General features: G+C 37.1%; 1 protein-coding gene across 2 annotated transcripts in view; it reads right to left on the reverse strand.

The window, feature by feature from the left end:
- The window catches only part of CHM (choroideremia (Rab escort protein 1)), a 191,584-nt gene that overhangs the window by 165,764 nt on the left and 1,677 nt on the right, over positions 1-24,143 (reverse strand). For both annotated transcript variants that reach the window (XM_011963223.1, XM_011963225.1), the window contains exon 2: positions 5,201-5,267. In XM_011963223.1, coding sequence (XP_011818613.1) covers positions 5,201-5,267 — 67 coding nt within the window. The remainder of the gene's footprint in view (positions 1-5,200; positions 5,268-24,143) is intronic.

Here is a 24,143-nt window from a genome sequence, read left to right on the forward strand (position 1 = left end):
CAGAACACAGATATATGGTATAATTTTACATGTAAAGCAGACATGATAGATAGAGCTGGGGAAGTAGACTGAACTTGATGATGAGTTTTAAATGCTAAAATGAGTATTAAATGAGAAAATATTTAATCCTGGCCCAGAGCAGGAAAACATTACATAAATGTTCCTTTCCTTAAGACTTTCTCCTCTATGGGTAGAGATATACTAAGGTTTTCAAGGAGTAAAGTTGCTATATATGAAAATCTACACCCTCCTGCTTTTCTTCTCAACCTCTGATTGTTTCCTTTCAATCTCCTTTGATGGCTTTTCTCCTTTGACCCATGCCTTAAAAGTTGCTCTTGCCCAGGTTTCTATACTTGCCTGTTATGTGTTTCACTATATGCATTTTCAGGATGATTCTATTCACTTCTTTGGTTTTAACGGCCATTTATTCACAAAAAAATGCCCAAATCTCTTATCTCCAGCTGTCGATCTTCCAGCCAGGCTCCTTATACACATACCCACATACACAAACACATACACATCCCTAGGTGAATGGATCTCTTCACCAAGGTATGTCAGTAGTACCTCAAACTCAACATCTTCAATTGTGAACACCTTATCTTCCCTTCCCCAGCTCTATCCCTAAGTCTGAACATTCTCTTGAATTCCTCACATAAGTAAATGAAATTGGCACTACCATCCACCAAATGGCTCAAACCAGAATGTTGGGTGTCATCTGTAATTCCTTCCATTCCCTCACCTACTTTATCTGATCTACCACCAAAAATTCATGCTATAACCTCAAATCCTTCTACCTTTTATTCATTCTGATTGCCAATAGCTTATTCAGGTCATCATCCCTAAACTAGATCACTGCAAACAGCCACCCAGCGGGTCTGCCTACCCTTCTCCAACCAACTCTCTACTGTGTAGTGCTAAAACACACATCTGATCACTTAATTCCCCTGCTTAAGAGCATTAAATAGCTCTTTAATGTCTATAAGATAAAGTAATTCTTTGACCTGAGCCCTACCTTTGTACCCTCAACTTTCCACCCCACCCTGTACTTAATTGTATATTCTCTGTGTCTGTCATACTCAACTACGTGTAGTTTCCCAAACTTGTCATTCTCTTTCATCTCTCAAGTCTTTGTACATGTTGCTCCATCTGTCCAAAATGTTATTCCCAGCTCCAACCCCGACTAGTACATCTCATCCGATGAAATCCTACCTGTCCTTAGAACCTTAGATAAGGTACCTACTCCTATGGGGAGCCCTCTCACTGAGTTAGTTGTCCCCATATAGCACCTTATATATACCTCCATCAAATAGCATAGCACGTGTATCTATTTCTTTACTTCCTTTACTAGATTGTGAGTCAGTGTATTATTTATCTTTGCATTCTTAACATCTAGCACAATTCCTTGCACAAAGATTCTCAATAAAAATGAATGAAGAGTGATAGTGTAAAAACTTGATGACACTAAAAGTCAAGGTTACTGACTGCATACTTTAATTTTTAGCCACAGATTACATCTCTAACAACAGCTGTTTATCCAAAATGTATGTGACATAAAGATTATACATCACCAAACTAACCATTAACAAAAAAAATATCATATACACAAATATGTATTAGTACTTATCCATCCATCAAATATCTAATGCAAACCAGCAACTGTGCTAGGTGCTGGAGATACAAAGATGACTAAGATCTATGATGTAAGAGCTTAAAGGGTAGTGGGGAAGACAGGGAAGTGAATGATTAAGAGTATGATAAATGTCATGGCACTCTTATATAGTGTTATAAAAACCTGGGCATAGTTGTGACACATAGCAGGTGGGGTTTGAGGAAGTGGGACTTCCCTGAGGAGGTGGTATGGAAGCTAAACATTGCAAGACAAATAGAAGTTAGCCAGGCTGAGGGGTAGAGACAAGCAATCCAGACTGAGGGGATACCTTACGCAAATCCCAGACAAAAAGTAGGACGATGAAGTAAAGACTACAGTACGTTCAGCTACTGCAAATTTCAGCATTGCTGGTGTCTACATCTAAAGATTGAAGTGGCAAGAGATGAGGCTGGAGGTGTAAGCAAGGCCATATCATAGAGGGCACTGTATGACATACAGAAAATTTGGACTTTCTCCTATAAGCCAGTTATATCTAAACTGACCCAGACCCACTCATTTCAACCACAGCAGCTCTGCTTTCATCGTTTTATGTTGTTTCAGTTACCTCATTAAGTCTTTTTTTAAACTTGGAAAATCACTAACATAGGCAGCAGAGAAACACTGAAGGATTTCACGCAGCTGAGTGATGTGACTGGTGGCAGTGTGATAAATAAACTAGAGAGCTGGAGATAAAGTCAGGAGGTTATGAGCTTACCCAGCTGAGAAATGATAAGGTTTGAACTAGGGAAATGACAGTGACATAAAGAAAAAGAGATATGGAGAGCTATTAAAGTTAGGGGATGTAAGTGAAATTATATTTTCAAAGTATGTATCATAGTACCTAGAAGAGCTCAATAAATGTTTTCTATTATTATCAAAATCATCTGAATAAATCTGGAGGATAAAGCAAGAAAATCAACAGAAGTTTCCAAGTGTCTTAAGTTGAGCAACTGGGTAGACGATGTTATCATTCCAGAAGACTGGGAGCAGGATGCTGTTTTTTGGGTTCTGTATATTTTGAGGTGAGAATGGGGAGGATGAATTCATGGCTTAATATCAGCCATGTTAAGGTGCCTGTGAACATCTAGATGAAGATATCAGATGATAGGGTACATGAAACTGGGGCTCAGAACAGATTCAGATCAGGAGATATCAACAGTATGCAGACAACCATTACCCTCAGATAATGGTGCCAAAGAAGCCCCCAAATCTAAGCTTAAGGTGTGGGAGAATCAATACCTAGATGTATCTAAACTTTCAAAAGCTATCAAGTCTGAGGATGTACAAGAGAAGAAGAAAAGTTTTGTCACTTTGAAATGCCATTTTTATTATACTATAATGTCTTAAGACAACCATATTATCAAGCTTTTCTAATTGATTCACTACTTGTCAAAGTAAGATCTAGGTTCTTATATTTTTAATCAAACTTTATTTTTGGAATATGAGTAAACTCAATTTGATTTATAAAAGTCTTCATTCTAGGAAGACTTCATGTTCTGGAATAAGAAAACACAAAATAGGCCAGGTACGGTAGCTCTTGCCTGTAATCCCAGCATTTTGGGAAGATCTTTTGAGGTCAAGAGCTCAAGACCAGCCTGGGTAGCATAGCGAGATTCCATCTCTACAAAAAATGTTCAGTTACCTAGGTGCAATGGCATGCACCTGTAGTCGTAGTTACCAGGAGGCTGAGGCAGGAGGATAACTTGAGCCCAGGAGTTTGAAGTTACAGTAAGCTATTACCATGCCACTGTACTACATAGTCTGGGCAACCAAGTGAGATCCTGTGTCAAAAAAAAAAAGGAAAGAAAAAGAAAAAGAAAAAAACAACACACATACCTACACACAAAGTAAATTTGAAACTAAAATTACACAAGGTAAATTTAGAAAAAGTACTTAATGTCTCTATGTCCCACATTCTCCATTTGTCAAATTGGGATAACACCACCTACCTTACTTGGCTGTGATAAGAATTAAGTTACATAACATGTATAAAGAAACTAATATGTTGACTAGCATATAGTACAAGCTCAACAAATAATAACTTTTCCTATCATTCTACTTTTGAGAAACGAGAAGCAAGTATTTTATTTTTAATTTTAGGTTAAATAAATTCATCAAAAATATATCTGAATTAATATTTTAAAGCATACTGTCTCAGCACCTGGGCTTCAAGGTAGCAGATTTTCCTTTTTTTTTTTTTTTTGAGACAGTCTTTCTCTGTCGCCCAGGTTGGAGTGCAGTGGCACAATCTCAGCTCACTGCAACCTCCACCTCCAGACCAAGTTCAACCAATTCTCCTGCCTCAACCTCCCAAGAAGCTGGGATTACGAGCATGCACCACCACGCCCAGTTAAGTTCTGTATTTTTAGTAGAGATGGGGTTTCACCATGTTGGCCAGGTTGGTTTCAAACTCCTGACTTCTTGACCTCAAGTGATCCGCCCACCTCAGCCTCCCAAAGTGCTGGGTTACAGGCATGAGCCACCACAACTGGCCCAAGGTAGCAGATTTTTCTGACATGCAAATCCATGATATGTCAAAAAGACTGAATTGAGAGATTAACACAAGCAGTCGTGCATACAATAGTGGAATAGTAAAAGCGAATTACAAAGGCAGGATGTGTATGAAAACTGAATCCAATTTAGAAATTCCACCCAGTTGTTCCCAAATCTTAGCTATTATAACAGAGGAGTTAATATGTTTTCAAAATGGATTCAGAACAGGTTAAAAGATTAACTCATGCTACTTTTTAGATTCCCACATATTTACAATGAGATAACATATGGGAAGACACTATAAGCTATGATAAATCTAATTTTTTTTTTGTATTGTAGCATTCTGAAAAACACTGCAGTTAACATCTAACAGAAAATAAAAAGTATGTTTCTTCTTTCTATTCCTATTCAATGAACAATTAAAGTGCCAAGATATAATAGTCAAAAGCACCTAATAGAAAGGTGGGAGATTAGGGGTTTGTTTTAGGGGGATATAGAAATGGAGAGATTTAATCTATGCTTTATCTTAAACCCGAGTTTTCCATCAACCTCCTGTTTATCATCACATTCAAGAAAAAGGGGAAAAACATAATTGTAGATATTTTTCCTAGTTAAAACTTCCTAAGTTTAAATTTTGATGAAGTTCAAGAAAATAATACTCAAAATCAATTGGCTGATTTTTACAATCATCGAATATGAAGCCTAAAATACAACAGCATATATAGGTTGTATATACCCACACACATATGGAAGAAAAGGGACAAGCATGAAGTTTCCAAGCCTCTTGGAGAATTACTTGTTACTTTAAACAAAATCACTCATGAGAAAAATAAAATGATGCATTTGGTTTATTCTCGAAGGAAAGATCACTATTTTACAGAATAGTAAAACTTGTATGCTATGGTTAAAATTAAACAATTCCAGTCTTTTTCCTAACTTCAGTTTATGTATGATACACACATACATGTACATAGGTACAGACATATATGTGTTTATGTAACTTTTAATCTTGTATAGAGATATTTAGGAAGTATTAAATGCTATCGTTGATAAACTTACGAATCAACATGTAGAACTCTCCGGCCACTTCTTGAACATGCAGCTGCAATGATGGATTCAGGCAAACCTATAAAAACACACACCTGTATCATTTAGAATGTAGAAATATATATATTCCACATAAAATGTTCAATTCACGCCATTGCTATATAGAATAGTTTAACCAAAGAGACCCATCCTTGCTAGTATTCAGAATTATAAAGTTTATATTAATTATACTGTAAGATGTTTCTTAAACATATACTACTCATACTGAAAATTTTATTATGTGGAAGAGATTCTGGTTTTTGTTTTTTTTTTTTTTCCAGACGGAGTCTCACTCTGTCACCAGGCTGGAGTGCAGTGGCGTGATCTCAGCTCACTGCAACCTCCGACTCCCTGGTTCAAGCGATTCTCCTGCCTTAGCCTTCCGAGTAGCTGAGATTACAGGCACGCGCTGCACACCCAGTTGATTTTTGTATTTTTAGTAGAGACGGGGTTTCACCATGTTAGCCAGGATGGTCTCAATCTCCTGATCTTGTGATCCACCCACCTCAGCCTCCCAAAGTACTGGGATTATAGGCGTGAGCCACGGCGCCCAGCCAGAGATATTTTTAAAAAAGCAGTTCTGCTTAATTTGGCAAGAAAAAATAATTTTTAAAAGTACTTACAATATTTTTGTATGTAAATTACCATCAATGAGGAATTGTAAATACTATATAATATTCAGTTAAAAACCATGTTCACACACTAGCTCATCTGAGTCTCCCAACTGCACTGAGAGGTAACTATCTGCATATGCATTTTAGAGAAGAAAAAGAACCTGGGACACGAATATCTTAACTTTCTGCCCAATGATTAAAACAAAAAAAAAAGTTCTAGAGTTGAAATTTAAACGCAGATATAACTCCGAAGCCACAATGCCGCTGAAGAGGAATGGCACACATTTTTTAGCTTAAGAAATATGTCAGCTAGTTTAGAAATTGGCTGCTTATAAGATACATTATTTTACTTTTGACCAATATAGCAGTATGAAAACAAAACATTACTGGCTTTGGAATCAAACTTAATCATACCATAAAGCTGATTATCATAAAAATACATATATATATTATTTCTACCAGCATCAACAAAAAATTAAAAATTGCCAAAGATAATGATGCTTTATGATTTTAAAAAATCAAGTTTTCTATTTAATAGTTAATACCCTGTAAGTTCCAGACTCTTCAATAACTTTTTGTCATATGACCTACCGTGTCGATAGAAGCTAGTATTTTTTATATTAGTTATAAAAATAAAGCATGCTTTAAAAGTTTAGTGCAATTCTATAGTGCTACTATGAACTCCTTCACCATGATGAAACATCCTGATCTTCTCGTGTTCTTACTTAGTGGAAAAGAAACAGCACCAGTCTTTTGGCAAGGGTTTAAACTACACACTAAGCATCAAGAATTTCAGGAAAAGGGAGAGTCATCTTCTGTATATAAAAAACAATATGCATATGGAAACAATTGATATAGTCAATCTCTAGCTAAAAACCATATTAAACACAAGCTCCAGCCTGCCTTCACAGAGGACTAGTTTTCCAGTGTTGAACATTTTGTAGGCATATAATGCTTGGTTCAAAAAAAAAAAAAAAGTTCTAACAAATGTACTGAAAATAACCATTAAATATCAATCACTAAAAACAAGTCATCACAAAGTTCCAATCTTAACTTTAGATGTAATTCAAGTAAACAAAATAAGAATATCTGGAGTAGAGGGAAACAGGAGAAAGTTTTAAATAGTTAAATGTAGTTTTTAAGTTAAAACTCTTATTGAAATCTTAAGACCACCTGAACTTTCTGTTACACTTAAAGAAATAACTCTCCTTTTTAGTGAAATGAAGTCATTATGGTACTTTAAAAGCTGATAAGCAGCTTAGTTAAAAGGATAATGGCAAAGAAATACTCAGGAAGCAAATTAGTATTTTAAAGATTAATGCTCTTATGTGTAATAACGACAGCATTAATAACAATGCCACCAAATATTAGTATAGGATTTTATCCTTCACACTGTATTTTCACATACATCATCTTATTTATTCATTATAATCCTAGGAGGCAGGCAGTATTATCTATGTGAAGAAATAGGTTAAGAAAGGTTAAATAACTTGCCAAATATCAAGTGATTCCGTAATTCCATATCCCCAATTCAAATTACCATGTTAATTCACTATCTCCAACTTGGATGCAAGTTTGAAAATGAGGATTTAAGGACAATACAGCAACAAAATGAAACAGGCATGGTCTCAATCAGACAGACTTAGACTTGAATCTTGGTTTTGCTACTTACCTAGCTGCACAACCTCAGATAAGTCACTTGACTTCTCTGAGCCTTTGTTTCTTCATCTATCAATGAGAATATCGTGATCTACCACATAGGATTCAGTTCTGTTTTTAGCAAGGGTACTTGCCCTATGAACACTATCTACTCTTATTATCCTTCAGAACGATATTTCAGAAGCATTATATTTCCATCTAACACTACCCTAAACATACACCTATTTTGACCAGATGCCAACTCCAATGGTGAACGACAATAAAATTACTCGCCTCCATTTGGCCCAAAATAACTGTTACTTGGGGTAGGCAGTTATGCATGTGGTTATTTCCATGGCTGTGATCAACAATGTCAGAAGTCAAATCTCTGCTATTAAAGCAAAGCCAAGAATGGATTTCAATACTGAACATGATCTGAGTCCAAATTACATAAAGCCAAAATGACTATCATTTGTGTTTTTCCTTAATACTTCCATCCAAACATTCCCATAAGTTTGTGAAATTCATAAGCTGTTCTAATGTTAAATGGCAAGGGCCTATTATCCTCATGCTTAGAATGACTAAAATAGCAAACTAATAATACAGTTAACAATGTCTTCTTGGCTAAGATTTCATATTTCTTCCCACGCATTCAATAAACAGAATTTCCAGGAGACAAGAGGCATATAGTAGGTTCTTTATAGATATTTGCTGAGGAAAAGACAAAAAAAAGAAAATGGGGGAAGGGGACAGGAAGGGAGAGTGAGAACAAACTGTGCTAGGTAGTGAGAAGTTGCCATACATTTTTTTTGCAAGATAATCCCTAGCCTGTTAGAGCTCAGAGTCTATATAACAAGAATTTAAAGAGATTAAAAAATAATAAGTTTATTTAAAACTGTCATAGAAACACAATGGAAAGAAACACTCCCTCTGTAGAGGGAGTCATGGAAAGCTCCAAAGAACAGGAGAAATTAGCTGGGTCTTTCAGGGTCTCCAACAACCCTGAGGAGTGCAGAAGACAGAAAAAGGAAAGCGGAAAGGAGCATTCCTGGCAAAGTTAAAGGAAGGGAGAACCAAAAAGTGATGCTTTAAAAAAAGTGTTTGGACTGGCCTACTTCACTTAGCATAAAGTTTCCAAGGGTTATCTATGTTGAAGCATGGATCAGTACTACATTACTTTTCTTTTATAACCAAGTAATATTCCCTTATATGGATATACCACAGTTCTCTATCCATTCTTCTCTCAATGGACATTCAGGTTGTTTTCACATCTTACCCATTGTGAACATTGTTGCAACAAACATAAAGCCAGTCACAGAAGGACAAATGCTGCATGATTCCACCTATATGAGGTATTTAAATAGGCAAATTTACAGAATAAAAAAGTGAAATGGTGGTTGCCATAGGTTTGGGGGAGAGGGAAATGGGGAGTCGTTAATCAACTAGCATGAAGTATCAGTTATGAAAGAAGAATAATTTCTAAAGAACTGCCCTACAACATTGTACCTACAGTTAACAACACTGTATTGCACACTTAATAATGTGTTAAGAGCACAGATCTCATGTCAAGTCTTCTTATCAACATAAAACAAAATTTTAAAAAATTTCCAAGAGGTTGAAGCCAAATTATAGTATCTGAACTTGAATCTCTAAGGAATAGGGAGTCTTGAAAGAACTTTAGCCAGATCATGGTCACATCAGGGTTTCAAAACATAAAAATAAAAAATGTAGTCAAAGCAAGGAGATAAACTTGAATAAAACTGGAGCTTTATGCTTCATGGTTTTTAAAAATTATTTAGGGCTGGACACGGTGGCTCACACCTGTAATCCCAGCACTTTGGGAGGATGAGGTGGGCAGATCACTTGAGATCGGGAGTTCGAGACCAGCCTGACCAACATGGAGAAACCCCGTCTCTAATAAAAATGCAAAATTAGCCAAGCGTGGTGGTGCATGCCTGTAATCCCAGCTACTCGGGAGGCTGAGGCAGGAGAATGAATTGAACCTGGAAGGCGAAGGTTGCAGTGAGCCAAGATCATGCCATTGCACTCCAGCCTGGGCAACAAGAGAAAAACTCCGTCTCAAAAAAAAAAAAAAATTATTTAGGAAAAGTTAACATACTTAAAACTTTTTGGTCTTATTGCTATTTGGTAAAATAATAAAATGACTGCTTGTTTTGTTTAAATTAATACTTCTAAGTGCATATTTAAAAGTTTTTGGTCTTATTGTTAATTTAGTAGAACAATGACTGTTTTGTTCAGATTAATATTTCTAAGCTCAATTTTCACAGCACTTAAACTCTTAATTTCAAAATAACACCTGTTCAACGCTTAAAAAAGTGAACAACTACTCAAGTTCACACAATATATTTGTGAGACATTTAGATGAAACATGTACGGGCTTATTTTGAACTATACAGTCTCTCCCACGAGGAAAAGCCAGACAGGAGTTAGATACAGATAACCTAGATTAGGGTCAAATCACACAGCATTCCACTGGAAACACTCTGTAAAATGTGTGAGCACAAATATACAAGTACAATGTTTTCAACTGTAAGATGGGGTTAATAATACATCTCATATGGGTGCAGGGAGGAACAGGTACAAAACGACATTAAACACTATACACAGTGGCTCTTGGCATGTCACTGACATTCAATAAATGTTGCTTCTCTTCCCTCCTCTTCCTTCCCCTTCAATAAGATTAGCTATTTGAAGGAAAAAAGCTATCACTTGCTTACTATCTACTTAAGTTACCTCCAAAGATCTAGCAACTTAAAATCATTTTTTAAAAAGTCCAATAACCTTTTCTTTATGTAAACTAAAGAGGTTCATCAAACATTTAATATCATTTAAACATTTCACATGTTACATTCATTAGAGAGGCTGTACCAAACAACTTCTCTGCCACAGTATTATAAGCAAGCGTGTATAATTCTAATGCAAGACAACTACTTTGGCAAGTCATTTTTATTAAACACAGGTAAATATTAGGTATTAAATTAGCATTTCATAACAGTTGTAGTGGCGGAAACCGAGGTTTCCTCCATCATGCCTTTCACAGTTGAGGTTCCGTTACAAAGGTGGCAGCTAGAAAAAAAATTAGAAGCTTATGGATGTTATATCATCATACACTAACATGTATGGTACCAGCTTTCTGCAATTTTCTAAAAACCTGTCTAGATGAAATAGAGATGTTTCATTATCAAATGAAGGAGCTAAGCTAAAATCAGGACCCAAGAATCTCACCTAAAATATTTTACAGGGATAAAACCATTATTCATTCATTTTTCAAAATCCCCCTTTAATCCAAATTCTTAATGTCAAACCTCATCATTTACAACTATAATATTTAGGTTAGTTCCCCATGATATATTCTTAAAATGTATTAGTATCTGGGATTGATTTTTCCTACACTATGCTTACACAAGATAAACATAAAATAAACTACTTACAGCACTCCCAGCATATCGAACAATAAATAATAGATTCCCCTGACAGGACTTTGATGACCTGGTAAAGCCCAAGTACTTTCAGCTCAAATCATATGAAACCATAAATCACTCTTTATTTTATAGAACATTTCAAAATGGATTCCTACTTTCTACCTTGAAAGTCATTCCATGTGTTATTTATAACCAGTGAAGACCAGAATGGAAAGAAAATTATATAGAACTAGAAAATTTACTGTGACTGCTTTAATAAAGAGTAACTTCTTTTTTAGGAAAAACAGAATTGCTGGCAAGCGAAACTTGATTGAGCGATGAATGCAAAGGTGAAACTACATACTTAACTCATGTTGCAGCCACTCAAAATAATGCCATCACAAAATTAAGCAGAAACTAAATTTCAACCCAGGTTTAAATAGTTTTGTTGATTCCTATCTTAAATTCTATATTAAATATTTACATCTTAAGTCTACATTTTAGTGGCTACCATAAAAAGGGAAAAATTGGAAATGAAAGTAGCCTAGGAAACTACCACAACATAAAGATAAAAATATCATTTTTAAATTGACAATTATTTTCATTCACTCTGACCTCCCAACAAAATACTAAACATATTAGTAAATGTAATTTAAAATCTCTGAAATTCTTCCTCATGGAAGAAAATGTGTATTTATAGCCATGTAATTTTAGAATTTTTTGAAAAATAATACCCATTAAAACATTAACTTGGAAAATTTACTTTAATTTTTAAAACTTCACTATGGTGTGAGCCTTTAGGAATGGCTAATAAAAAGAGTTTCATACTAAATAGCTGTGACCTCAGGAAAGTCACTTAACCTCTGAAATTCAGATTCCTTATAGATATCCTTATTAGATAAATAAAGGGCTTGGAATAAGTGACCCAAAGGTTTGTTTCAAGTTCTGAAAAGTGAATGTTTATGCTAGGTCAACAACTTAACCTCTATTCTTGAGCAAATGATAAAGTGAAAGATAAAAAGAGGATTCTGTAAAGATGGCAGCAGTTGTTGACTCTCCCCCATAACTCCCATAAAAACAGACAGTACAATCAGGATACCCAAACCAAACTCCCAGGGACAATATCCGTAACAAAGCCAGGTGATACAATATCATCATGAACCCAAAATAGAAGTGGGTAGTTACAAGACACCAATAGCTGTAACACCCACATGGTATTCGAAAATGTGCAGGCCAGGTGTGGTGGCTCACACCTATAATCCCAGCACTTTGGTGGAGGCTGAGGTGGGCAGATGGCCTGAGGTCAGAAGTTCGAGACTAGCCTGGCCAACATGGTGAAACCCCATCTCTACTAAAAATACAAAAATTAGCCAGGCGTGGTGGCAGGCACCTGTACTCTCAGCTACTCAGGAGGCTGAGGCAGAAGAATCGCTTGAACCCGGCAGGCAGTGGTCGCAGTGAGCCAAGATCACGCCATTGCACTCCAGCCTGGGTGACAAGAGCGAGACTTCATCTCAAAACAAAAAAAAAAAAAAGAAAAGAAAAATAAAGTATGCAAAAGGAAATCAAGAGAAGATCAAAAAAATTGTTACAGTCCTGAGAGCCAGAAAATGCCAAAAGTGCTATCAGGCACTCAATGGAAGCTTGGCAGGCCATTATGAGAACAGCAGCAGAAACTGGGAAGGGGTTCTGCAGACTTCACCTCGTGAATGAGGGGATAGTCCTGCATTGAGGAGTAACTGCTGGGAATCTCATCCAAATTCAGCAGAACAGGGAAAATAGAGGCAAAGGAAAAAGAAGGTCTAGACAAAACTAGGGGAGGGTAACAGAGCCAGAGCCGGCAGATTTCAGGCTACATGTTTGATTACTTCCTGAAAACACAGAAGAGAGGTCTACAGCAAAACAGTTTGAATAGTTTTACTGGCCTATCCTTCCTATTGAAAACAAAGGGAGAACTTATTTCACTTAAAAATGAGCAACGCAAAAGGATCTCCGTTGAACCACATTCAATGTACATTAGGACCAAAGGGAATAAGGAAGAAAATAACATCCTGACAGACAATAAAAGAATGTCAGAAAGCCTCACAAATTAGATGAAAAATATAGCCTATGGCATTATGTGCTAAAAGAAACTAACAAAATGGTGGCAGCTCTTAGAGAACAACATGAATCAAAATTAGAAAAACTCAAAAGTAAGGTGACAGGAATATTTGGAAAAAATGGAGTTAACAAATTAAAGACAAAATCATTTCAGATATGAAAACTAAACTAGGAAGAGCACAAGACCAAAGAAGCAAAATGGATAGATGCCTTAGAAAAAACTGAAGATGCAAAGGAGGGCATGTAATACAAGTGTTAAGCACATGTTAAACAAAAGAGCAGTTATGTTTAAAAAGGAGAGCCATTACACTTTTTGATATATGTTGGAATACATACAGATAGAATGATATGATATTTAGGATTTGCTTCAAAATAACAGAGGATTGGATTGTGGAATGAGAGAAACAGTGGAAGATACTGTCAGATACTGTCGACACAAAGAGTTCAACTCTGTAAAATACATATTTGTGGGGGTTTTTTTGGTTTTTTTTTGTTTTTTTTTTTTTGAGACGGAGTCTCACTCTGTCGCCCAGGCTGGAGTACAGTGGCGCGATCTCCGCTCACTGCAACCTCTGCCTCCCAGGTTCACACCATTCTCCTGCCTCAGCCTCCCAAGTAGCTGGGACTACAGGTGCCCGCCACCATGCCCAGCAAATTCTTTGTAGTTTTAGTAGAGACGGGGTTTCACCGTGTTAGCCAGGATGGTCTGGGTCTCCTAACCTCGTGATCCGCCCGCCTCGGCCTCCTAAAGTGCTGGGATTACAGGCGTGAGCCACCATGCCCGGCCAACTCTGTAAAATATTTGAAGAGATTTATTCCGAGCCAAATATGAGTGACCACGGCCCATGACACAGCCCTCAGGAGGTCCTGAGAACATGTGCCCAAGGTGGTTGGGGTACAGCTTGGTTTTATATATTTTAGGGAGGCATGAGACATCAATCAAATACATTTAAGAATTACATCGGTTTGGTTCAGAAAGGTGAGACAACTCAAAGCTGGTGGGGCACGGAGGGAGGTGCTTCCAGGTTATAGGTAAATTTAAACACTTTCTGGCAGACAATTGGTTGAGTTTATCTCAAGACCTGGGGTTCATGGAAAGGAATGCTCAGGTTAAAATAAAGGATTGTGGGGACCAAGTTTTATTGTGCAGAGGAATCTCTCAGGTAGCAGACCTCAGAGACAGAGCAGGTTGTAAAATGTTTCTTATTGGACCTAAAAGGGTGCCTGGCTCTTAGCTGATTACCTTCTGGATCTGGAAAGAAAGGAAACAAAATAAAGGGGGAAGGGGATTCTCTATAGAATATGGATTTTTCCCACAAGAGACTTTGCAGGGCAATTTCAAGGTATGACAAGGAAATATATTTTGGGGTTAAATATTTTTTCCTTGTCTCATAATGTTATGCCAGAGTCAGAAGGAAAAATAAGTCACAATATATAGGTTCAAATAAAACCCATCTGATGAGAATTTATGGTTTGTAGGGCATGACTCCCTAGACCCCTTAGGTAGGAATTTGGGCAAGATAAAAAATCAGAGCTTAGTCCTCATTACAGAAAAAACAAGACTGGCCATGAGTTGATAACTGTTGAAACTAGGAAACTGGTAGGTGGAGGGTTACTTTATTCTACTTTTTTATGTTTGAAATTTTCCATGGTAAAAAGTTTAAAAATGGATGTAATACCCTGTTTTTTATCTAAATGGAGAAAACTACATCAACTCAAAATCTCTTAAAGTTTTGTTAAACAAATGTAAATGTTTGCTGAAGACCTTATCCTTGCCAGGAAATAGTCTCCACTACAACTAATTGTTACTTAATTTTCTCTTTTTTTTATTTTTTATTTTTTGAGACAGTTTTACTCTTGTCACCCAGGGTGGGGTACAACGGCACTGTCTCGGCTCACTGCAACCTCCGCCTCCCGGGTTCAAGCAATTCTCCTGCCTCAGCCTCCCAAGTACCTGGGATTACAGGCACCTGCCACTACTCCTGGATAATTTTTGTATTTTTAGTACAGACGGGGTTTTACCAAGTTGGCCAGGCTCGTCTTGAACTCCTGACCTCAGGTGATCCACTTGCCTCGGCCTCCCAAAGTCCTGGAATTACAGGTGTGAGCCACCGTGCCTGGCCTAATTTTTACTTAATTTTCTTAACACAAATATTTCTATTGTAATTTAAGTGACCAAAATGATCTTTTCACAGCAAAGTACACCCCAGCCCAGTGCTCTTCAAACTTAACATAATATTTAATTAGTGATAAGGAAAATAGCTTCTGTGTTCAGAACATATTTTACTAATGTACCACAGAAGAAACATGATCTTTACTGCATTACTCATAAAGCTATGAGTCTAAAATAGATGATGAGAGAGAATGAGTACTCATTTCAAGAATGTTATAAAAATCATACAAAAAAAAACCTTCCCCTTTATATAAAATCCTATCATGAAAATCATTTTACAAAAAATAGAGATAAAAAACTTTTCAGCTTTATAAACTACTTTTTATAATGAGCAGGCCCTTGGACCAAAAAAGGTACTACCATATCCATCCTGTCAATTAAGATGCATGGTGTATCCATTGTAAGCACTGACAGTTGTTGAAGACTGTAGGAAACAAAAGAATAGTCAACCAAATGAAAAAAAGCTCCATAAACAGGACAATGAGTCCCATATTTAATCTTGAAAATTAAATTTGCAAGCAAAGAACACTAAAAAAGACACAAAATGGCAAACCCCAGCACATGCACAAATATTTCAGTGGTAAATTATGTACCTTGGGATTGTGAAAGGAAAACAAATCTCCCCAAAATCGGTAAGTCAAAAGGAAAAGGCAAATTGGGTACTGTGTTGGGCAAACCAGTCTCCCATTCTATTCCTAAATAAGATCACTACGAAGATTTTTTAAAAAGCTACATACCTCCCTCACAATTTGCCAATAAGGCAACTCCTTGTGGACAACCAAAGGACAGGCAGAACTCAAAGTCATTCCTCTGTTCCCATGAGATAAATGTGTATCTGATGGCTTCCTTTGCCCTACTGTTTCACTACAGACGAAAGCATAAGTAACTATTCCTCATTTGTCTCTTATCTACCTATGACCCAGAAGCCTCCTGCCCACTTCGAGTTGTCTGGCCTTTTTTCCTGATGGAACCAATGAATTATACATCTTACATATATTGATTAATGTTTCATGTCTTCCTAAAATGTGTAAAATCAAGCTGTGCCCCTACCGCCTGGGGCAAGTCATCAGGACCTGAGGCTGTGCCACAGGCACATCCTTAACCTTGGCAAAATAAACTTTCTAAATTAACTAAGATCTTTACAGGATCAATGAAGAATTCCTACAGAAGCAAATCATGTCTTAAAATGTAACTGTAATCTCTGATTCCATTTCTGGCCATTGCTTTAGTGGCTGATTCTCTCTTCGGTTTTAAGGGATAAACACAACCAGGTCATTCTGTTCACCTTCATCAAAAGAAGGTTTGCAAGCTGACACAGATGTCATGATGCTGTTAATAATAAGAAGCTGACATCATGAGGCTACTGTTGGAATCAGGATTTTAGTGTTAACAATGGTAACTCTCCGAAATAAAATAACTGCCAACCACAAACCCAGGGCAAAATAATCTAATCTTGATACTATGAGCTATTTTTTCAATTGAAAGATTCTAGCAAACTTAATCTAATATCTCAACCTTAGTCAGAAAAACTTCAGTCTTAACTGTTTCACCTATGTCAAACTTAGCTAAGCCTCAGGCTTCACATTTGTAAAATGCAGATGATATAGTATCTACCGCAGGGTTACTGTGAAAACGAGTGCATTGCAGGGGCTTATCAAAGTGCTTGGCATATAACAAATGTTAGACAATATTTTTCATCTGTTTGACAGTGTGTTGCAGGTATTAGAAATAATTTTCTAATTATCATTGATTTTGCTTACATAGCTTAAACCAAAGTAACACAGGTGCAGAAAATAAGGATTTGAACTCACAGCTCAGCATCTTCTTAATATGCCTGATACCCATGTGTAAAACTTTATTTTCTCTATAGCTTGTGTAAATTTTCTCATGATGATTTTAAATCTACATATAAAAGACTAGTTTAACAAATGTGCAAACTCAGATCACAGAAACATGATTCATAACATTTCAAAGCAATATAAAATGATTAAAACTGCCATTAACTAATAGCCATAATAACTCAATGAGAACACTGGCCTGGACCAAAAAAAAAAAAAAAGACAGGTGAGAATACTCAAAAGAAAGAGTAGAAGTTAGTGATAGGGGCAGGAGGCAGGGAAATTCTAGGCAGAAAAGGGCAAGTCCCTGAGAAAACCCCACCCTCAAGCCTGAAACCATGGCACTAAGTGAGAACTTATATCCTTGTTTTCCCATGCGAATGTTGCCTTTTCCAAAACTACTCATGGTCCACACCACACCCCATCCTGTGTACATAAAAACCCCAGGCTCAGCCAGCAGAGAGAGGAGAAGCAGTTGGACACTGGAGACTACAGTCGGACATTGGAGAGAAGTGGCTCGACTTCAGAGGGACACCTTGACAGCGTAACTTCAAAGAAGAATCCAGACAGAGACAGCTGGAATTCAGGGGAAGATTACCTTCCTGCCCCATCCCTTTTTCAGCTCCCCTTCCCACTGAGGGCCATCTCCAACAGCAATAAGATTCCCTACATTTACCATCCTTCAATTCATTCATGCAACCTCATTTCTCCTGGACGCCAGACAAGAGCTCTGGAACCACGAGTGTGGACACAAAAAGGCTGTCACACTTGCCCTTTGCCTTCTACCAAGGCAGCCGATTAACGCAAAAAGGCAGAGGACCCCCTGAGTTGTTAACCTTTAAGTCGTCTGCTCACAGCAGAGCTAAAAGAGCACTATAACATTCCCTCTGGAGCTTCAGGGGGGCAGACACCAACTCCCGAGATGCTACCATGGGGCCAGCACAGAGCTGTCTCCTGCCAGTGTCCAAAAGCACTTGCCCTGGCTCCTGCACCCACTCAACTGCATATCTCCTCTTGTGAGGGGTGAAACGCAGCAGGTCCGAGTGAGTGGAGTTCACTCCTCCTGGCGCCAGAGTGGCAGACCAACTGCAGCACTCATGTACTCCAGTTCCTGCCTTGTTCCCTCCTATGAAGAGTTGAAAGCGGTGGGCTGAGTAAACAGGGTGCCCCCTTTGCAAGTCCCGCAAAGGGGGTCAGGAAAATATCCTGCTTCACCAGTACTTTTTAAAATGTGATAAAAACCAAATCAGTCAAGTAATACATTACCTACTTCAGCTCTTGATAAAATCCAGTATGAGATGAAACACTTACATTAAGCACCATACTGGCCAAGCTGCCTCTGGCCTCTTCTCCTGTCTATTTGCAAATTGTTTTTTTCCAAAAACACCCCCAATATAACATGCTAGCTCTCATAATCATGCTCTAAAAAAGCAATATCTGTGATAAATTATCATCTCTTTTTGCACCAAACCTTAAATGAAATTATTAGGAAAGCAAAAACAAAACATCAACCTTTCAGTGTATCCCTATTTTGCTGGCCACAACTAAACGCCCCCAAAATGTTTCCAATGAGCACCAACAGTGATTTTTAGCCTATTTTACTTTTAAATATATTTACATACAGAACAGGCAGAGACTAACTTTTTAGTTAAAGAATGCACTGAAACTGAATAGCAGATGATTTAGCATTAGTTAACAGGTCAATTATATGGAATTATAATTGTTTCTGTGCATTGGGATTTTATGTTAAACACAAGAATGTAATGGTGAGCTGCCATATTTGAATTTAATTGCTGTAGCCTGTTATCCAAAACATCATGAAAACACTGGAGAAAATGAGAAAAATGACATGAGGCATGGGAGATGAAAATGATGCTGCAGAGGAAACTATGGTAACAGATGTGGCTCTCTCTGAGGTATTGGCTCAAATTCATGATTTACAGAGAAGGGTAAGCATCTCCCAGAGAGTCTTCTCCGGAGTTAGATAACTCTTTACTTTTCTAGGTATTGGAAGCAAACAAAAACATACTTTCCCATCAATAAATGCCTGAAGAAGTGCAAAGCATTTTTCGGAACAGCAAAATCTGCAGGCTATCTTTCGCTCCTATAGCATCTCTTACATTGACAAGGGAGTGTTTCATAGTATACCTCAAATAAGACCAATGCTAAATCTGTTCCAAAAACTATGAGGAAAACCAATGATAAATAATGCAAGCTGGTGAACAAAAGAGAAGACAAAAAAGAAAGAAAAAAATAAAACCTGTAAGCCACTAGGTAAGAAATCTGATAGAAATAGTGATAATAGACACATAAAGGTCTTTCCCACCAAGCAGCCAATGAGAAGACGAGAAACATAAATCAGACACTCAATCCTTCCAATATTCTTCATGAAAATCATGACCCCTTCCTGGAAAGCATTCATGAAATAACAGTAGTAGTAAAAGCACCTCGGTATGGCATTACAACCATACAAGTCAACTGAATTTTATGAGCAACTACTAAGCTTTTTTATAGGAATATTTCATTGAATCCTCAACACAGTCTTGTGAAGTTTGTCCTACAGATAAGAAAATTGAAACACAAAGAGAATAAGGAAAATGTCTAAGATGACACAAGAGGAATAGCTGAACTCAAACCCAGAGTGTCTGATTCCAGAGTCACATTGTCAATCGCTACACTATACTGCTCAAATGAGATACACTCATGTCAAAGTGAAAAAAAAAAAATATGTAATGTATGGCATTTGTAAAACTAAAGGACTTTTGAAATACCATTTCACTCCTACTCATTATGTCATTCAGCTGATCAATATATTCTAGGCTTTAAATTTTTTGACCCTGCCCTCTCCAAAAACACATGTGTGTGTGTGTGTATATATACATATATATAATGTTATATACATAAAAATATGTTATATAGATGCTATATGTTACATATATATATAAAACAACATTCATCCTTACTACATGCATTCTCATATAGTCTACCTCATTTTTATAATGCTGGAATTCACTCCACGATCCACAAATAGGTGGCATCTTACAATTTTTAAAAATACACTGTAGACAATAGATGTGAAGATTTTGGAAATACACAGGGAGGATTATGGACATCCTGTGATTTGAGAACCACATCCAGGCATCCTGGGAGAAGATTAAGTTAGGTATATAGGAAATCACTTGTGTTGAGGCTAGCACAAACAGGTATTTGGTAAACATCAGTTTTCACAACACTTCCTACAATATTGCTATCCTCCAAGGCTTAGAGAAGTGATGCTATTCCAACATCATCATAAGTCAATGAGCTGCCAGTCAAGGTTAACTACCTTAATGTTTAAATTCACCAACATCAAGGAATGGGACTGTGCTATTTGCATGACCTTTTCTGGAAAAAGCAGCCTATGATTTTTAAGAAAATGCCTTTTCTAATCAGTTATTGTATTTTATTAGGCCGTTCCTATGTTGCCATAAAGGAACGCCTGAAACTGGGTAATTTATAAAGAAAAGAGGTTTAATTGGCTCAGGGTTCTGCAGGCTGTACAAGCACGGTACTGGCATCTGCTCGGCTTCTGGGGAGGCCTGAGGGACCTTTTAGTCATAGCAGAAGGCAAAGGGGAAGCAGACATCTCCCTTGGTGACAGGCAAGACAAGCGAGAGTGTGGGGAGATGCCACACACTTTTAAACAACCAGTCGACCAGGCACAGTGGCTCCCATATGTAATCCCAGCAATTTGGGCCACCAAGGCAGGTAAATTGCTTGCGTTCAGAAGTGCAAAACCAGCCTGGGCAACATAGGGAGACCCCATCTCTACAAAAAAAAAAAAAAAATTAGCCAGGCATGATGGTGCATGTCTGTGATCTCAGCTACGTGGGAGGACTGCTTGGGCCCAGGAGGTTAAGGCTGTAGGGGGCCATGATTGTGCCACTGCACTCCAACCAGGGTGACAGAGCAAGACCCTGTCTCAAAAAAAAAAAAAAATTTTAAATAAACCACCAGATCCTGCAAGAATAAACTCACTATTACAAGAACAGCACCAAGCCATGAGGGATCCGCTCCCATGACCCAAACACCTCCCACCAGGCCCCACCTCCAACAATAAGGATAACACTTCGACATGAGATTTGGGCTGGGACAAATATCTAAACCATATCAGCCATTTTTATAGGAAAATTTCTGAAGTATATTAAACAATGACCTTCCCTCTTAAAAAGACTACACAGAACACAATTCAGCCTTTTCTCAAGGACATGGTGTCATAAATAGAAATATACAATGGTAATTTTAGAGCTGGTAGATTCCTACCTTGAAGATCAACTATTGAAATCTCACTTTACAGATGAACTAAATGATATCACAAGAAATTCTATAATTTTCCCAAAAATCACAAAATAGAATGGTCATGTGATTACCATATACCATGCTACCACATCTACTACTGTATGGTGCTCAACACTATCTAGCAAGATAATAAGGATTTACGGGCAGTACTCCTTATAATTTCCCTCGTGTTTATCTTTGTTATCCTTTCTCTTTCCCCATAATCTTTAGCAATAAAACTTTTTTTTTTTTTTAGAGACAGGGTCTTGCTCTGTCGCCCAAGCTGAAGTGCAGTGACACAACTATAGCTCACTGAAGCCTCAAACTCCCAAGTTCAGGCAATCCTCCCACCTCAGCCTTCCAAGTAGCTGGGACTACAGGCATGTGTCACCATACCCAATTAATTTTTGTATTTTTTTGTAGAGATACAGTTTTGCTGTGTTGCCCATTTCAGCTACTTGGGAGGCTGAGGTCTCTAACTCCTGAGCTCAAGCAATCCACCTGCCTCGGCTTCCCCAAGTGCTGGGATTACAGTTGTGAGCCACTGCACCTAGCCAATGAACCTTTATTCGTTTTTTTTTTTTTTTTTTTGAGACAGTCTCACTCTGTTTCCCCGACTAGAGTGCAGTGGCACTATCGAAGCTCACTGCAACCTCCGCCTTCCAGGATCAAGGGATGCCTGCGCCTTAGCCTACGGAGTAAGGGGGACTACAGGCCCACACCACCATGCTTGGCTAACAATAAAACTTTTAAATCCAAAGAATCTATGTGTTTATCCTATTCAGGAGAAAAATTAAGCTAACATACTCTGCAGCCCATCTTAGGGGAAGAACTCCAAAAGATGTGAGTGTGCTTTTAAAAAGGAAAAAAAAAATGCAGGCTGAATCTCTGTATGGTCTTCAAAAAGAAAGAAGGATGCAATGAAAAGCCTACATTGTCTTAAGAACAGCTTTGGGGATATGACTGTTAGGAAGCCCAAAAAGTTCCTCAGAATAGGCAATGCAGTAAACTTCAAAAGGGAAGGGACTAGGTTCTCAATAAACGTGGGTTGAATGACCTGAAAAATGAATATTTGTCACTACACTAAATGTTATCGGGGTTTTGCAATGTTTGATGTTAAGTTTGCATTTTACGTGTTTTTCTCTTCCCTTTCCTATACAGATATAAACTGTCATTTAAATGTCTAAGAGCACCCCCCACCAAACATAGTCTTTGCAGAAGTTGATAACATTCCTTGTATCTTCTAAGAGGGTGGTTCTAATATGCTGAACTTGCTAGAATTATTTTTAAAATGAGGATGAATATGTTCTAAGTGATGATCTCAGGGATTCCCCTATGTATGAAGCATGTCAATACTATCATATAGGTCTTATAACTTCCATCTTGACTGTTCTTCTGTTGAGCTCTTGGCTCTGCTGTGCTGCAGATTACACAGGCTGCCAGATAAGTCACCTCCAGTGAGATGTTATGTTACTGGGACTATTTTTAACCTGAAACCAATGGTACATGTCTATAATCCACAAAACTGTCATTTAAATGACTTTTTAAATGGCAAAATATCCTCAAAAATGACAATTCTGTGCCCAAGCTGAGGAGGAGCACTTTCTAGACCCTTACCACATATATCTACTTTTATCCTCTCCCTTGAGACTCCAGTTGACCCTCCTTCTTTATTCCATTTTCTTCTATTTTTTCCACAATTCACTTTATCTTACTCTTCTGTCTTTGGGTGTTCAAGAGATATTTACTGTATTTTCTAATCAGAAGGAAATGGGCTTAACTAAGAAAATACAAAGTTTATTTTTCCCATAATCTCCTGAAAATATGATCTTAAGGAAAAATTTCCATCTTGAATTACAGAAAATGAGAATGCATGTTAATCAAGGTCAAAAGGATTATAAAATATTATCTTCACATGATTATACTTGATGAAGCAATTGTCCCTTTAGGAGATTTTACCTAGGACTAAATATGCTAAAAAGTATATCTAATAGCCTATTTCTTCATGTTTCTGATGCATGCATTATTGCTTCTATTTTTGTTAATACAACTGAATCTATGAAACACTGCTTTTTCTATGATTTACTCAATGTAATACATTTAATAAAGTAAACATTTTAAAGGCGACTTTCAGCAAACTATTTCACAACAGAAATATTCCAAGCGCCCTAAAAAATAAATTAAATAATGATTGGAATTGTTGGAATCATTTATTTGGGAAATGACTCTTTTATTCAATTTTTACACTTTTGATTTGTTGGAATCGTTTATTTGGGGAATGACTCTTTTATTCAATTTTTACACTTTTGATGTACCTTAAAACAAAATTACATATCATAAATTTAAGCAATGTGCTTGATAAAACCTAGAACGTGTCACCAATAAACAATATGAAAAATTTCAGTTTTAAGATTAACTTCAAATAAGTTCTTCCCAAACACTGAAAAATAACATTGCACTCACTGGGATAAATATAAAACGAGTCTTTTTTCAAATATAAGCGATGTCACCTGATGCAATTCTCTGGCTCACTCACTGTAACTTCCTACCTCTACCGTAACAGACTCCATCAGGATGGATGTATTCCAAATCTGAACTGTACAGAAGGCAAAATATTTATGAAAAGCATTAGCATCATTTATAAGAATTAACATTCATCAATTAAAATTTGAACCCAGACCTGAAAGAAAAATTGTTGATTAAAAAAATTGATAAAAACACCTCAAGTTCCTACATAACAAAAAAGCAAGATTATAAATCTCAAGTATGGTATAACAACTATTCCAAAATGGATGTTGTTCTCAGTTTTAGTAT

Source organism: Colobus angolensis, unplaced genomic scaffold (genome assembly GCF_000951035.1).
Source record: "Colobus angolensis palliatus isolate OR3802 unplaced genomic scaffold, Cang.pa_1.0 Scaffold603, whole genome shotgun sequence".
In the NCBI taxonomy this organism is placed as follows: domain Eukaryota; kingdom Metazoa; phylum Chordata; class Mammalia; order Primates; family Cercopithecidae; genus Colobus; species Colobus angolensis.